Here is a 14,258-nt window from a genome sequence, read left to right as displayed (position 1 = left end):
TGCACAGTTTGCCTGATGCAGAGGAAGCACTCAGTAAGTTTTAGCTACTACTGACACCCAAAAGGCAACTGCCAGGTATCACAATATTCCTAAGAGGAAGACTCTTCATTGTACTTTCAGGTTTTATATTTTTAATTACTCTGACAAAAATAATATGTGCCCCTGGCAACAAGTCAAACAACAGAGATATATAATAGAAATACTATAATTGATCCTCTACCTGCTCCAATCATACTCCCCTGAGATAAGCAATGTGAACAGTTTAATGTGTATACTTTCACACACTTCACAGTCTATACATATCATATGCCTGTGCACATACACACCCACATTCCTCTGCACCTTGCATGATAAATGTCAGAGCCAGCCTTCTGGATCTTTTTAAAGGTGCATTAGAGGACTTCTGTTACTTTCTCCTGCTCAGAATCCATTTTTCCTCATTCTGATATCGGCAGTCCAATTTCCCTTTGGGAAACCCTGCTCCCATCCCCCCACCCCTTTTAGTTCATGCAGTTCAAGCTGGCTTCACCACTGAGCTCCAGGGATGGGCACATAATTCGGGCACAGACAACCAAGAAATTCCATTCCCCTTGCCATAGCGAAGGCCTCAGAAATTGGCAGGTGACTCAGGCCAATGAGATCAGTACTTTTGCTGTTACTACTGGGAAAGAAGTGTTTTTCCACTGGGTTGTTAAGCTGGGAGAACACAAACCATCACTGGCTGTAGCTTAGGAAGAGCTGCCTGGGAATAAAATCAACACAAAGAAAGTAGAGTCAAGACACAGAGAAGACAGATGTTCTCCAGATGATACTGTTCAAAGCTCTGCACGTCGTCATGCAAGAAGCCAGTCCGTCTCTTGATCTTCTTGGGTACATGTGGCAATTGATATCTTTCCTGGTTCACACAAGTTTAAATTTCATTTCTATCACTTGTAACAAGCAAACTAGACTTAACACATTGCATATTATTCCATAATAGAGATGTATCATTATTTATTCAACAATTTCCTTTTGATACAGTTATATTATTTTCAGTTTTTTGCCACTATAAACAATGCTGCAACAACTGTCCTTATATTTATGGTACTTTAACTATTACAGGCTAGGAGCAAAAGTGTATAGGAGGCAATAGCAGGAAAAGATTAGAAACTAAATTAGGTCAAAATTATGGAACACCCAGCATGCCTGACTTTATATGAACCTGGACTTTATATGGGAACTCTATTTAACAAATGGAGAGAGACAAGATTAGATCTGAACTGGAAACTGCCTCCAGAAGCAACGTTCAGATGACCTGGAAGTAGCCTGTCAATGCAGGGGACACGGGTTCGAGCCCTGGCCCAGGAAGATCCCACATGCCACGGAGCAACTAAGCCCGTGTGCCACAACTACTGAGCCTGGGCTCTAGAGCCCGCGAGCCACAACTACCGAAGCCCGCGTGCCACAACTACTGAAGCCTGTGCGCCTAGAGCCCGTGCTCTGCAACGAGAAGCCACTGCAGTGAGAAGCCTGCGCACCGCAATGAAGAGTAGCCCCTGCTCGCTGCAACTAGAGAAAGCCTGTGCGCAGCAACAAAGACCCAATGCAACCATGAATGAATGAATGAATGAATAAATAAATAAATAAAAAGATGACCTGGAAGTAGTTATGTGGGGTTTAGGGAGTAGGAGAATAATGCTGCATTAGTACAGGTTAAAGCTAATAAGAGAGTCTCACTAATGGCAGTGGGAGGGAAATGAATTCAAAAGACATTTCCAAAGTACCGAAAAGTGATATTAAACCATTAAGACTCAATTCAAAAAAATTAAAACACAGGACAGCCCCTGATAAAGGAATAGCACTAGGAGGTTATTCTGAATCACATGACTGCTAGGCTAGGAACAAGTACTTGACTTAGGGGCAGCCAGAAATCTACTGGCTGGCCAGCATATAGCATTAAGGGCTTTGCCAAACAGGTATTTTTAGCTGAACATGTTCTCCTTCTGGAATTTGAAGTGTGCAGTGTTGAGGTAATGAAGGACTGACTAGCTGGGGCTAAAACTGAAGAAATACAGAAAGAGAAAAATTATGAGGTAGACTTGAACGTGAAGCCAAGAGAGAATTAGTGCAAGCTGGTTCCAGGACTGACAGACATCTAAGTTCTGTCTACATCCGGGCAGGCCCTGCTCTAATTCATGTTTTTCCTGAGGCCTATCTTCTTGAGAAAGTAAGAATGCCTTCTTTGTAGTAACAGGGCCCTGACTAAAACAGCCTAACTGATGAGCCTAGATCACACAACTAAAATCAGACATGGTGATTGATAATGAGGAGGATAAAAGAAAAGAGGGAAGAATTTTAAATGATTAGGGTTTCTAGAGTGAGAAGGGATGGTGATGCTACTGAGAAAGAGAATATGGCGTGAAGAAGAAGTTGATTTGAATATACACTGAATTAAATTTTGGACATTTCAAGTGCGAAATGTCTGTGGAGTATCTGTAAGGAGACTGGAATCCACAGCTCAAAAGACATAAACTAATACGTGGTAGTCTAAGCCACCAAAACAAAGGAACATCAAAAAGTCAAACCTAAGTGTTCTCTGACAAAGTTGGCTGAGTTACTACCTTCCCCTGCTTTTGTATACAGTGGAGGAACTGGGCCTCTCTCTACTCTGAGCTATTACGTGCTCATCTGTCCTGGACCGGAAGCTTCACACCAGGTGACAATGAAGGCCAGGAGGCACTCTCGTAGGTCTAAGTAAGAAACTGAAACATCTGAAAGTCTGAAATTAGTAAAGTCATATCCCAAAACAAAAACAACCAAAAAAGAAAACCTCAAATATACTCTGTACAGAACTTTATAGGCCACAAAATACATTATGGGAGATGTAGGCAGGATAGTTTTTATAAGCATCTCCCCCTCTTTAACATATGAAGAAACAGATTCGTAAAAATTAACTTATCTAAGAAGCAGCAGAGCCGGGAATCCTTAGTACTCTCAAGTCACCATATTAAACACGTTTCTTGGAAATCCCACTGATTTAATACCACAGAGGGTGTCTGCATCAGGCCCATGCTACTTTCCTTTTGGCCTGTATAGTACAGACCACTGCAGAGAACGAACACAATCTTACACTCTGATCCTGAAGAAAAAACTCAGCTTTGAGGTTTTCCAGAAACCTTTCTGACTTGTAAACTAACAAGAATTTAAAGGGGCAGGGGAGAGACATATGTCTATCTACCTCTCTTACCAATGTCTCACTGTTAATTACTTCGACAAAATAGGGAAAATCAAAATACACTGGTGGGGCTTCCCTGGTGGCGCAGTGGTTTGAGAGTCCGCCTGCCGATGCAGGGGACACGGGTTCGTGCCCCGGTCCGGGAAGATCCCACATGCCCCGGAGTGGCTGGGCCCGTGAGCCATGGCCGCTGAGCCTGCGCGTCCGGAGACTGTGCTCCGCAACGGGAGAGGCCGCAACAGTGAGAGGCCCGCGTACCGAAAAAAAAAAAAAAAAAAAAAAAAAAAAACACTGGTGGTGTTAAAGATTGGGGATGGAATACAAATAGGGTTCATCTCAAATGCAAAAGAAAATTAAAATCATCTTAGGCAATTTAGAAACAGCATCTGAGATAAAAGGTAGAAGACTTTCATGGGAAGGTGAAGAGATGTTACTCAGAGTTGTTAAAGAGAAGGGCTAAGGATAAATGCAAGTTTCTATGCCCTCTTGATTCCCTAACACCCCAGTTCTTAGGACTTCTTGGTGTTAACGCTATCTGAATTATCCAATTAACTGAGTTTCCCACCTCCCACCTTCCTTTTTTCACTCCTCTGCCACTACTTCTCAACCTCCATTTATTTCCTATACACTGCCAATTTTTTGCCATTCATGACCATTAAGTCTACCGACATAATTCCTCAATTTATGTTAAATTGAGGTAATTCAGAAAGATTAATTCCCAGAGCCTAGTGGAACAGCAGAACAAGAGTAAACATAGTCCTTGAGATTCCAAAGCCAGTGGTCTCTCTATTATATCACACTGTCCCTAAGGTTCAATTACCATGAGTTTATGTCACACTAAATGAGAAGAAGTAAAACTGACTAACGTCACAGACAAGTTCTCAAAAGGAAGGCAGAATGAGGCAAGAAAGAAAAGACAATGGCAGGGAAAGCAATGCAAGCATTATACCTATTGTGAAGGAGGAGCACTGCCAGAAAGGTTTTCTAGGAACTAGCCTGGACTGAAAGGCAGCATGAACAAATACAATCAATTTTTCAGGCTGTCACCTGTGCCATATCTTTATAGAAATTTCCCATAGTGTCTCTGAATTGTTTGTTAAATCACCCTGATGTTGTCTTACACAGCATATTACTAAAAGTTCTCACTAGGACTCTTTCCATTTAAAAAAAACTTTCTGAGTATCATGTGATGGATAGTATTTAATCAGAATACACCAGAAAATAAAAAGTTGTGATTTTTTTTACTCTTGGTAATTAATTCATTGTAACGTGGTATAAAAAAATTGATGTAACAAAGAGAAGCCAATACGAAACAGGTAGTCTGAAAAGCAATTTCTAATGTACTGAGCATCATTTAGGGACAAGATGGCTGTTTACCCAGCTACATTCTCCCAGAAAAACTTGTCTCCAATTCTAGTAAAATCAAACGGGAAAAACCAAACTTCCTGTCTCTCTACATTTGATATCATTTTAAAAGCTCTGGTAAGATAAAACATAGTGTTTCTTACCTCCGTGCAACATAATAAAATATAGGATTCCCAGCTTTGGAAGTCCCAGCTTGGTAGAAAATACTCAAAGTTTTCAAAGCTTTGAACTCTTCTTTTTCATGTACTTGATGCCTGAAAGAAAAAAAAGAATAGAGTAACTCATAGGCTTTACATTGTCCACTGAATATCTACAAAAATCCACAACTGCACCAATGATAAAATATACAAAATGACAAAATATTTTAAAAGCAACACGCTTTCTGAAGGGCAATGTGGTTAACATGTACCAAAAAATTCAAGGTGTTGTTCTTTGAACCACAAACAGTGGTTCTTAGGATAATGCTAAGAAAACTACTGGACAGGGATATTAACCATAGAATTGTTTTTAATCATTTTTCTTTCTAGACATAAATTTTTGAGTTTTTACTTACTTGTTTGTTTTTTAAGAGTTCAGTTTATCAACCTTTTCTTTCCTGGCTTACTGATTCTGAATGAGTGAGAACGGCCCACATGTTCTTCTTTATGGGAATTTATCCTCACAAATAGCGTTATCTTTTTCCAGATGGTTACTTACTGGTACAGTTGTACCAACACAATTTATTAAAAGTCCATTCTAATCTCCCTGATTCTGAATATCACTTTTATAATTATACTCTTATATATATTTAAATATACTTCCAAAAAAGGCATGGTTTAATTTTTATATATTCTGCTCAGTACTCAGTGTGTGTCTTTAACCTGAAGATTTTTGTCAGTCAACAACCCTGGAAAATTCTCATTTGTTGTCTTTCATATATTACCTCTTCACTATTCTCTTTAAGCTCTATTTATTAGATATGCTGGACCTTCTCATTCTCACTTGTATCTCTTAAACTCTTTCATATTTTCCATTTCTTTATCTCTCTGTACTGACTGTATACTAGGTAATTTGCTCCAAAATTCTCTTCCAGCTATGTATGCACTTATTATTTTTCAAAATATCTTTATTGGAGTATAATTGCTTTACAATGTTGTATTAGTTTCTCCTGTACAACAAAGTGAATCAGCTATATATATACATATATCCTCATATCCCCCTCCCTCTTGAGCCTCTCTCCCACCCCTCTAGGTTGTCACAAAGCAACGAGCTGATCTCCCTGTGCTACTTTATTATTAAAATACATTTTCTTTTACCTAGTTTTTCTATGTGTCTTGGGGGTGGGAGGAGAGGCTGCATTACCTCAGTTCATCATATTGCTTGTGCCAGGTCAGCATTTGTTTAATATTAATGGAAACAACATAGATATCACTTGATAAGGGAAATAGGTGCACATGTGTATAGGTAAATGACTGGGAGGCTATCTGCCAAATGTTAACTAAATTATCTCTAAGGGATGAAATAACTGAAAACGTTTTACTTTCTTTTTTAGATTTCTTTGTTTTGAATAATTTAACAATTTTTATTTTTATGGTTGACAACATTATAAAGCTATTTCCATTTTTTTAAAAGAAAAATGAGTCTCAGCATCAGTAGGAACTTAGAACAAAAATATCACCTAATATTTATTAAACACTTTATATATACACCAGACATTGTTCTAAGTACCTTACACATATTACATCATTTAGTGTTCAAAAAGACAGAAGGTTGCTTTGTAAGGAAGGTAGGGTCTTAGGTAAAAGGACTAATAAAGAGGTTTTCTCTGAAAGATGGAAAAATGGCAAGGACATCCTTAGTAATGTTGCATAAAAAATAGTTTTACATTTTTGGACTGCACAATTTTCAGCTAGGTAACATGAAAATTTTGTATGGAAAATATTCCTTTAATTACATAGGAATAAACATTTGTTACACAGAAAAACGTAACAGAGCTAAAAAGATAAAAATTAAGTAACAGAGCTAAAGATAAAAATTAAGTTTGAAAGGAGATTGTTATACATTCATACATTCTTTTAACAGTATCAAAATATGGGAGTCATGTGTACAAAACTATGGCCTGTATGTAATGTGATTAATACCAGGCACTTACGATGCCTGGGACATTATGTGCAAATCGTTAATGTGAATTAACTTCAGAATGTCATATTCTGCTTTTTTCTCTCTGCCTCTGGCACACACCATGAACAAAACACTTAACCCACACTCACTATGAAACACTAAGTGACTAAGTGTAAAGTAGTATGAAAGGTACTTTATAAAGACTAAAGAATTCAGCAAACTATCTTCACTGTAACATCATAGTGGTGAATGTCTAACAATGAGGATCCAAACTAAATCCATCTAAATGAGATTCAAAACAAATGTCTACAGAAATTTTATAGCAATATTGAAGTATACTATATTTTCTGAGCCTCAATCTAAAAGAAGCTAGTATCATTAATTTTCAGGAGGGTTCTAAAAAATGTTACAGTGTAGTAGAAAGAGTTCTGCACTTTGAACCAAAGGACCTATGAATCAGGTATGGAATCTTAGGCAAATTAATTATTCACTTTGAACTCTGTTTTCCCTAATTATAATATGAAAATGTTATCTACCCTCCCTTTTAACTATTAAATGCAAAAACACCTCAAAACAATATGACAAAGTACTATTCAATAAGATGCTATTATTTTTATAAGAAAATCAACTATGAAACAAAGCATATTTCAACAATATATAGGGTAAGAGAAAAGTGGGATTCCAAAACATGGCAATGTGGTCATTAAGTACATCCTTCCTAATAATTCTCTATCAAATATACAAGCATATCTAACAAGTGGCCTGGTGGTAAACCTTGCATCTCATCGAAAAAGAAAGCAATCATCATTTCAAGGTGATACTTTACCTAGTCATAAATTCCTCAAACTTTGAACTGGTAAGGTTAAGGCTGGACCAGTGTGTATCTGCCACAGGTTTGTGCTCTGGAGGACCCAGGTATGCAAGAAGTGTTGCCATCTTATCAAAAGGTCGTCTTCCAACAGCTTTGTGATCCCTAGATATAGCAAACTACTTAGGAAAAAGGTAGCAGTTCACATTTAGCAGAACACATTTCTTTAGATTGTCACTGGCTGCTTTTCTTTTTACTGTCAGCTGGTGGTTCCTGTTAATTTGTAAACAGAATCCAAAAGAGCTCAGGGGTTTTAAGTTTACACTGAGATGTCTTAGAAATATGACCACTCCCCAAACTACAAAATTCACATAAAAATTCATTTTGTTCTAGCATTAATCCATTACCATTAAATGGGCAATCAGCAAGTAAATATAACATTCTGATCCACTTTTTAGGAAGTGGGCATAGTGTCCCTGATATCAGATTTCTGCTTAATCAGGGTAAATATGAATTTTCAACAACTATTAAACGTTTAAAACTAAAGATAACGACATTACTTCACAAACATCAAACTGGCAAAAAAATTATGAAGTTTGCTAATGCCAATTTTGATGAGGATGTGTATAAAGCGGTACTCTCACACAGTGCTGTCAAAGTGTAAATAAGCATGTACACTGTGAAAAGTAATGTGGCAACATCTAGTAAAGTTGAGGCTGTGTATACCCCATAACTCAGCAATTACACATTTAGGTAATACACAAGGAGACAAACATGAAGAATATTTATTACATCACTATTTAAAATAATAAAAAACAGGAAACCCTAAATATCCATCATTTAGGAAGTGCAAAAATAAACTGTGATATAGTCATTCAATGAAATACTTAAATAAATGATAAATCTCAAATAGAATATTGTGTGAAGAGACTATACTCAGTGTATCACTGCTGTAAAATTTTAAACCACACAAAACTATATTATATGTACCTATGTTATACCTGTAATTTCCTTTTTCTTGTCAGTTACACAAGAGAGAAGTAATACCTTTTCTTCCCCAAGAAATAAAATGTTATAAAGATCTGAAGTAATTACAGAAAAATAAATAATGTTAAAGCTAGGTGGTAGACATGGGTCTCTGTTACATTATGGTCTATACTTCTTTTTATGTTTGCAATGTGTCTTTTTTTAAAAAACCAAATTGAAGAAAAACTCTCTAGTATTAAACTACATGAATATGATTGTAAGTTATATAAGAGTTTGTGCTTAAAAAATGCATTTAAAAGAACGCTTGCATTTAAAAGTTCCACAGTTTAAGTGCCACACAGATACAGAAAGCATCTTCCTCTTTCTATCTTAGGCACATATTAGTCAAACCCATGTCTACTTCAAGCCATTAAGAACTCTTAAAGGATTAAAATGCTCTCTCTTTTAAACTCCCATTTCCTAATTGGTTGCTAGCCTTAGCTTTATGGTCTTCTATTTTTCCCATGAATGAGCAAACCATTTTTATTGCCATTTAAAAGTAATCTGGACTCATTTTACCTTTGTAAGAGAACTCATACGTAGGAATTTGGGCCCTTTATAAACATACATAACTAGAAAGGACAGCAAATGATTCAGGCTACAAGAGACTTTAACTAAAAACAGCAAATGAAACAATTCCCAAATTAATAATTTTCAATTATTAAGTATCGTCTATATAAAGCTATTTGCATACAGAGTATCACAAATGGGATTATTATAGGATTGCAATAGAATAGCAATGTTTTAATTATTAAATTCCTAAGAATTAAGCTGCTCTTCAGATTCAGATGCCAATACTCACTTGAACTTCTAGTATATTTAAATTTCTCTATGTCTTGTTGTACATTATGTTTGCAAACCAGAGAAAACCCAAAAGGCTAGTTTGTGAATTCTTAGCTTAATTTTTTTTTTTTTTTTTTTTTGGGGCTGTGCCGTATGGCTTGTAGGATTCTTAGTTCCCCCACCAAGGATCAAACCCAGTGAAAGCGCCGAGTCCTAACCACTGGACCACCAGAGGATTAACTCCCTCTTAGCTTAATATTTTTTAAAAAGTCTGTAGCACTGATGTAGGTTGGTTGATCATTTAATATGACTTAACCTGTTGCCTATATACTTTTAAAAAGAGTCTACATTTCTCTTTCCAAATCGTAATTCTTATCTAAGAAGATGCAAAGTAAAAAGCATTCATGACCAATAATTTTATTGGTATGAATTTAAACTGGGCCTTCCCTGGTGGTCCAGTGGGTAAGACTCCACATGCCCAGTGCAGGGGGCCCAGATTCGATCCCTGGTCAGAGAACTAGATCCCACATGCATGCTGCAACTAAGAAGTCCGCATGTCACAAATAAAGATCCCACATGCCCCAATGAAGATCCCACATGCTGCAACTAAGACCCAGCACAGCCAAAAATTTATTACAAATAAATAAATACTAAAAAAAAAAAATTTAAGCTGAGACTTTTCAATATCCCCATGACAGGGCAATTTTACCTGTTGCTGGAAAGATACTGGCCAATTTTCTCTTGATTGTTCCAGAGTAGACGATGTAAAGCAAGCACATTGCCATCACTGATGAAGGAAAGACTGTGATTTACTGCATCACTTGTAGGACAATCGGATGCTATATCAAGGAAAAACCTTCAAAAATGCAAAGTTATTAGAATTTCAAAAAACAGATATACTCATATCTACGCTTGAATTAAATCTATGTGAAGTAACTTTGTGAAATTACTGCTATTACAAATATGGAGGTTTTATCATTAAACGAAACAAGAAGAGACAAGGAGAAAGTTGGTCTTCCATTTCTGATACCTGGCTACAGCTTCAGAGCAGGCTCTGAGGTCAGACAACGAAATTTAAACAGATGAGACTTTGTAGAGAACCCAGTACTTTACAGATAAGGAAATGGAGGCCCAGACAAGACAAAAGACCTCCCCAAAGGTCTGTACAGGCTCTTAGGTCAAAGCCAGGATCAGAACCTTTGTTCTTTTAACTTTCTATGGGTAGTCAATCTGCCAGAATATAAATCCTATGCTGACATTCACTTTCTTTCCAATGTGATTTGCAGTCCAACAGTACACCTTTTAAACTCCAATTAGACAGAAGTTCGCAGGAACTATAATGAAAAATTGGAAGAGAGTGTTGTACAAGTATAGCTTAGACTGTGAGCCAAAACAATTAGATTCACACTGTATGAAAAGTAGAATTCTTGATGTCAACTTACATTTACAAAGCACTTTCTCATAAGTTATGTCATTTGCTTCTCTAAAATCAACTCACAGGCAAACATAGTGTTATACCTACTCTACAGATAAACCAGCAACTCAGAGAGAGAAAGAGAAGCAACTAGCTAGTTATGGGAACCTAGCAGAACTCAAGTTTTCTAAAATCATAGAACTTCAACAGTTATCCAGTTACTCATGAACAAAATCTTACGCATTTGCATCACGTGGTTTAAAGAGTAACTTTTTAGTTTACATACATACCCAAATTAAAGTATCAAAAATATTCTAACATCAAAAAAACCTGTCATTATACACTATAATGCATTATCTGTACCAGTTTGGTTTTAGTTTTTACTGAAAGAAATCTTTTTCCTTCTTCCTCTCCTCCATATTGTGTCAAACTCAAATCCTTTATTTTAGGAGATATGTCAAAAACCCCTTCTGGTTTTTAAATACGGAAATCACTACCAGATTATAAAGAATATCATTTTATTTCATTACTGTCTTTTATAGTGGAATAAAATAAGATTATGTTCTTGACCAAGAGAGAAAAAAGAAAACAACCTACACAGGAGCTTCATGTAGATCAAGTACATAGACTTGAGTGAAACTGAAAATATTTGATCCAAACAGAGCAACTGGCTAAGTATCAGGCTGGCTGCTCACCTTCGTGCTGCATCAAAGTTGCTTTTCACAAAATCATTAAAAGGCCGCATGTGCTCTTCTTTTGTGAAAAGGACATGATTGGCAATACTCTGAAGTACCTAAACAATAAAATAGGGTTATAAAGGATCTGATTATTTATTTATGAAAGCTACACATTCATATATTCTTTAAAAAATATTAATTTTCTCACTGATACAATTTCTACTGGTAGTTAAAAATCAATTATTGCTTATTCAATAAATACTTGGTTTTGTTTCTATGCTTTCCCAAATATGAATATAATTATATAAACACGTATATATTTACATATATAAAATACAAATTAAAATTTTAATGTATTTTTTAAAAATCATATAGTATACATTTTGGTTTCCATTTCAGAATTTCCATAATGATTACATAGAAAACCATCTTCAGAAGACATTTGCTAAAGTATTTTCAAATGATAATAAGGTCCATCGGTATCAGTCTAATGAATTTCTTTGTAATATAAACAAAAATAAAACAAAAGCATATAAGTGAAAACCACAGGGCATTTCAAAAATTAAGAGAAAGTACAGTGAATACGAAAAACTGAAAATTTATGGAAGAGAAATTTTGAATAGCTATCTTATCAAAATGATTCTTCACCTTTGACATTAACTTCAAGCCTCTTTCGATTCTAGGTGGCGGCTTTTTATCTAGAATCCCTGCTTCATATGGTGAGACAATGGCAGGATTGATAAATCTGAGAAACATGGCACTTCCCACTGCACCGATGCTGTTCTGAGGGAAACGCTGGCTAACCACCTAAAAACAAGGAGTGGAGAATTCAGTATATGGTTTGAATTAAAACAAGGAAATGGGAAGAAAGGGCTTGAAAGTCAAACTTTGCACAAAAATGCTGAAAGACCAATCCTTGTGAACAACACATGTCTAATTTTTCCTACTCCCAAAACATCAGTAAACAAAAATTTATCCTCAATTCTTGCCCTCTATCATTTAAAAGCACAATCAAGGCATCTAAGAAAAAAAGAGAAGTCTCATAGATGAGTTGTGTAGAAGAGATCTGAAAAAAGATCTTAATTTTATCATCACTGTTTATACTGCAGATTTGATGAGCAACAAAAGCAGAACAAATTTTCACACAAGGATTATCATATTTTACTAAGATTACAAAACATGAGAGTGTGGTCAACTCTTGTAAGGCAAAGCTAAATAAGTTTTCAACAGCATATACCTGAAACATCCAATACCTAATGGTAAATACTTACATTTTGCTGTATACCAGGTACAATTAAATTTCTTGAGCAAAATGCTTGCCATATACAAAACAAAACTTAGTTTTCTTTGATTCCTATCGAGAGAAAAAACTTACTTACAAGTAACATTATTGCCAGTTCTTTTTCTTCATCAGAATGCTTTATAAGGGCCTACTTATTATTTAAACCATGGAGGAATGGGAATTCTTGGGGACCTAAAAGAAAACAGGATCCCACCAGCAAAAGAGAGAACCCCTATGTGTACCTCAATTTGTAATTCTGTCAAATAAAAAAAGTTAAAGATACAAGAAATCGTTGCCCACACTGAAAAACAATGTGAGCTCAACATTTTAAATGGATTTATTTTCTCTTTTTCTCTTTATAAAACATTCCACTTTGAAGGTAAATTAGACTGGGAAAGTGCTATGAAGCTGGCTCAGCTCCCATCTTTTCCTAGCATGTCCTGTTTTAAATTAACACATGAAAATTATAGTTTTCTGAAATTTACATTTGTTACAGATAACACACATATTTATTTTTAAAGAACACTCATATAACATTTAAATCTCTACAACTATTCATGCTTAGCGTGCCTAACTGCTGCTTAAAGCAGTGTTGACTAACGGCAAGGCCGCAGTACTCCACTCAATGTTCTGGGATTCCAAGGATAGACCTGCATTTCAAAGGCTACTGGGGGAAAATGAGAAAACAGGATTTATATGCAGAATCTCACACAGCTCTAGTTTTCTTCACAATGCCTCAAAAAAATAATACTTCTTGTCATGAATTCTCATGGCTGACTGACTCAAGATTAACTCTGGAAAGAATAAGAATCATTTCACTTCATTCTATTTCCTTCAGTGCTTCATGTGGTATACATTTTAAATGTGTTCTTATTCACTGCCTAAAATCTCAAAATAATTTTCAACTATATATGACAGGAAGTTAGTAAAAATAAGACTTTAGAGAATGACTTTTTAAAAGCTGAGAAAATCTTTCTGAGAGGTGATAACAAGGGTGAGTTATAACTAATATATTCTCACCTTCATGTATACTGCATAGCTCAGGAAGCTTTCTTGGTGTTATAGTACTTGGAGTGCTATTGCATGAAGGACAACCTTACACCTCAGTAAGAGGAAACTGGTGAAGGTGGCTAAACACAGCAGTCTTAGAAGAGTGGCTTTAAAACCTAAATACTGTTTTAGTTATTTTTAGCTGAAATACAGTTTTGGAAACAGAATTAAGAAGAAAACACAAGTGCTTTTACTACTCTAGTACACTGTTTAACCTTTCGGGGAGTAGGAACAGAAAAATGAACGTTTACTTTCGCACAGACAAAACTCTTCATAAATTTTAGAATGTTCACAGACCACCATTGCTACTGATTGTTTCTTTTAGAACTCACAAATTTTAATCTTAAAAGATAAGAAACACCTCAACAAACCTACAAATTTTTAAAGCCTTTAAGGAGTGAGTTAGCAAGAAGGAACAGGATTAAAAACTGCTTTATATTTATAATTGCAAATAGGTTGTTTTAAAAGAATCGCATATATTCAGTTTAATCCATTAAAATCCTGAAATGGTTTTTAAAGAAGTAAAAGTTAAGAATTTG

General features: G+C 35.7%; 1 protein-coding gene across 16 annotated transcripts in view; it reads right to left on the bottom strand.

Annotated features, from left to right (window-relative positions):
- Window positions 1-14,258, bottom strand: part of NF1 (neurofibromin 1) — a 251,357-nt gene that overhangs the window by 91,433 nt on the left and 145,666 nt on the right. For 15 of the 16 annotated variants that reach the window (XR_012328474.1, XR_012328475.1, XR_012328476.1 and 12 more), the window contains 5 exons: window positions 12,036-12,194; window positions 11,406-11,503; window positions 10,006-10,152; window positions 7,506-7,652; window positions 4,723-4,833 (listed from right to left, as the gene is read on the bottom strand). Coding sequence is in view for 13 of the 16 variants with exons in the window: in XM_073797296.1 (XP_073653397.1) it covers window positions 4,723-4,833; window positions 7,506-7,652; window positions 10,006-10,152; window positions 11,406-11,503; window positions 12,036-12,194 (662 nt within the window). In the remaining 3 variants the exon portion in view is untranslated. Of the gene's footprint in view, window positions 1-121; window positions 743-4,722; window positions 4,834-7,505; window positions 7,653-10,005; window positions 10,153-11,405; window positions 11,504-12,035; window positions 12,195-14,258 lie in introns of those variants that run through there. The other variant, XM_033846694.2, reaches the window with a different exon arrangement.

The sequence above is a fragment of the Tursiops truncatus genome, chromosome 20 (assembly GCF_011762595.2).
Source record: "Tursiops truncatus isolate mTurTru1 chromosome 20, mTurTru1.mat.Y, whole genome shotgun sequence".
Classification (NCBI taxonomy): domain Eukaryota; kingdom Metazoa; phylum Chordata; class Mammalia; order Artiodactyla; family Delphinidae; genus Tursiops; species Tursiops truncatus.
This window is presented reverse-complemented; position numbering and strand designations above follow the sequence as displayed.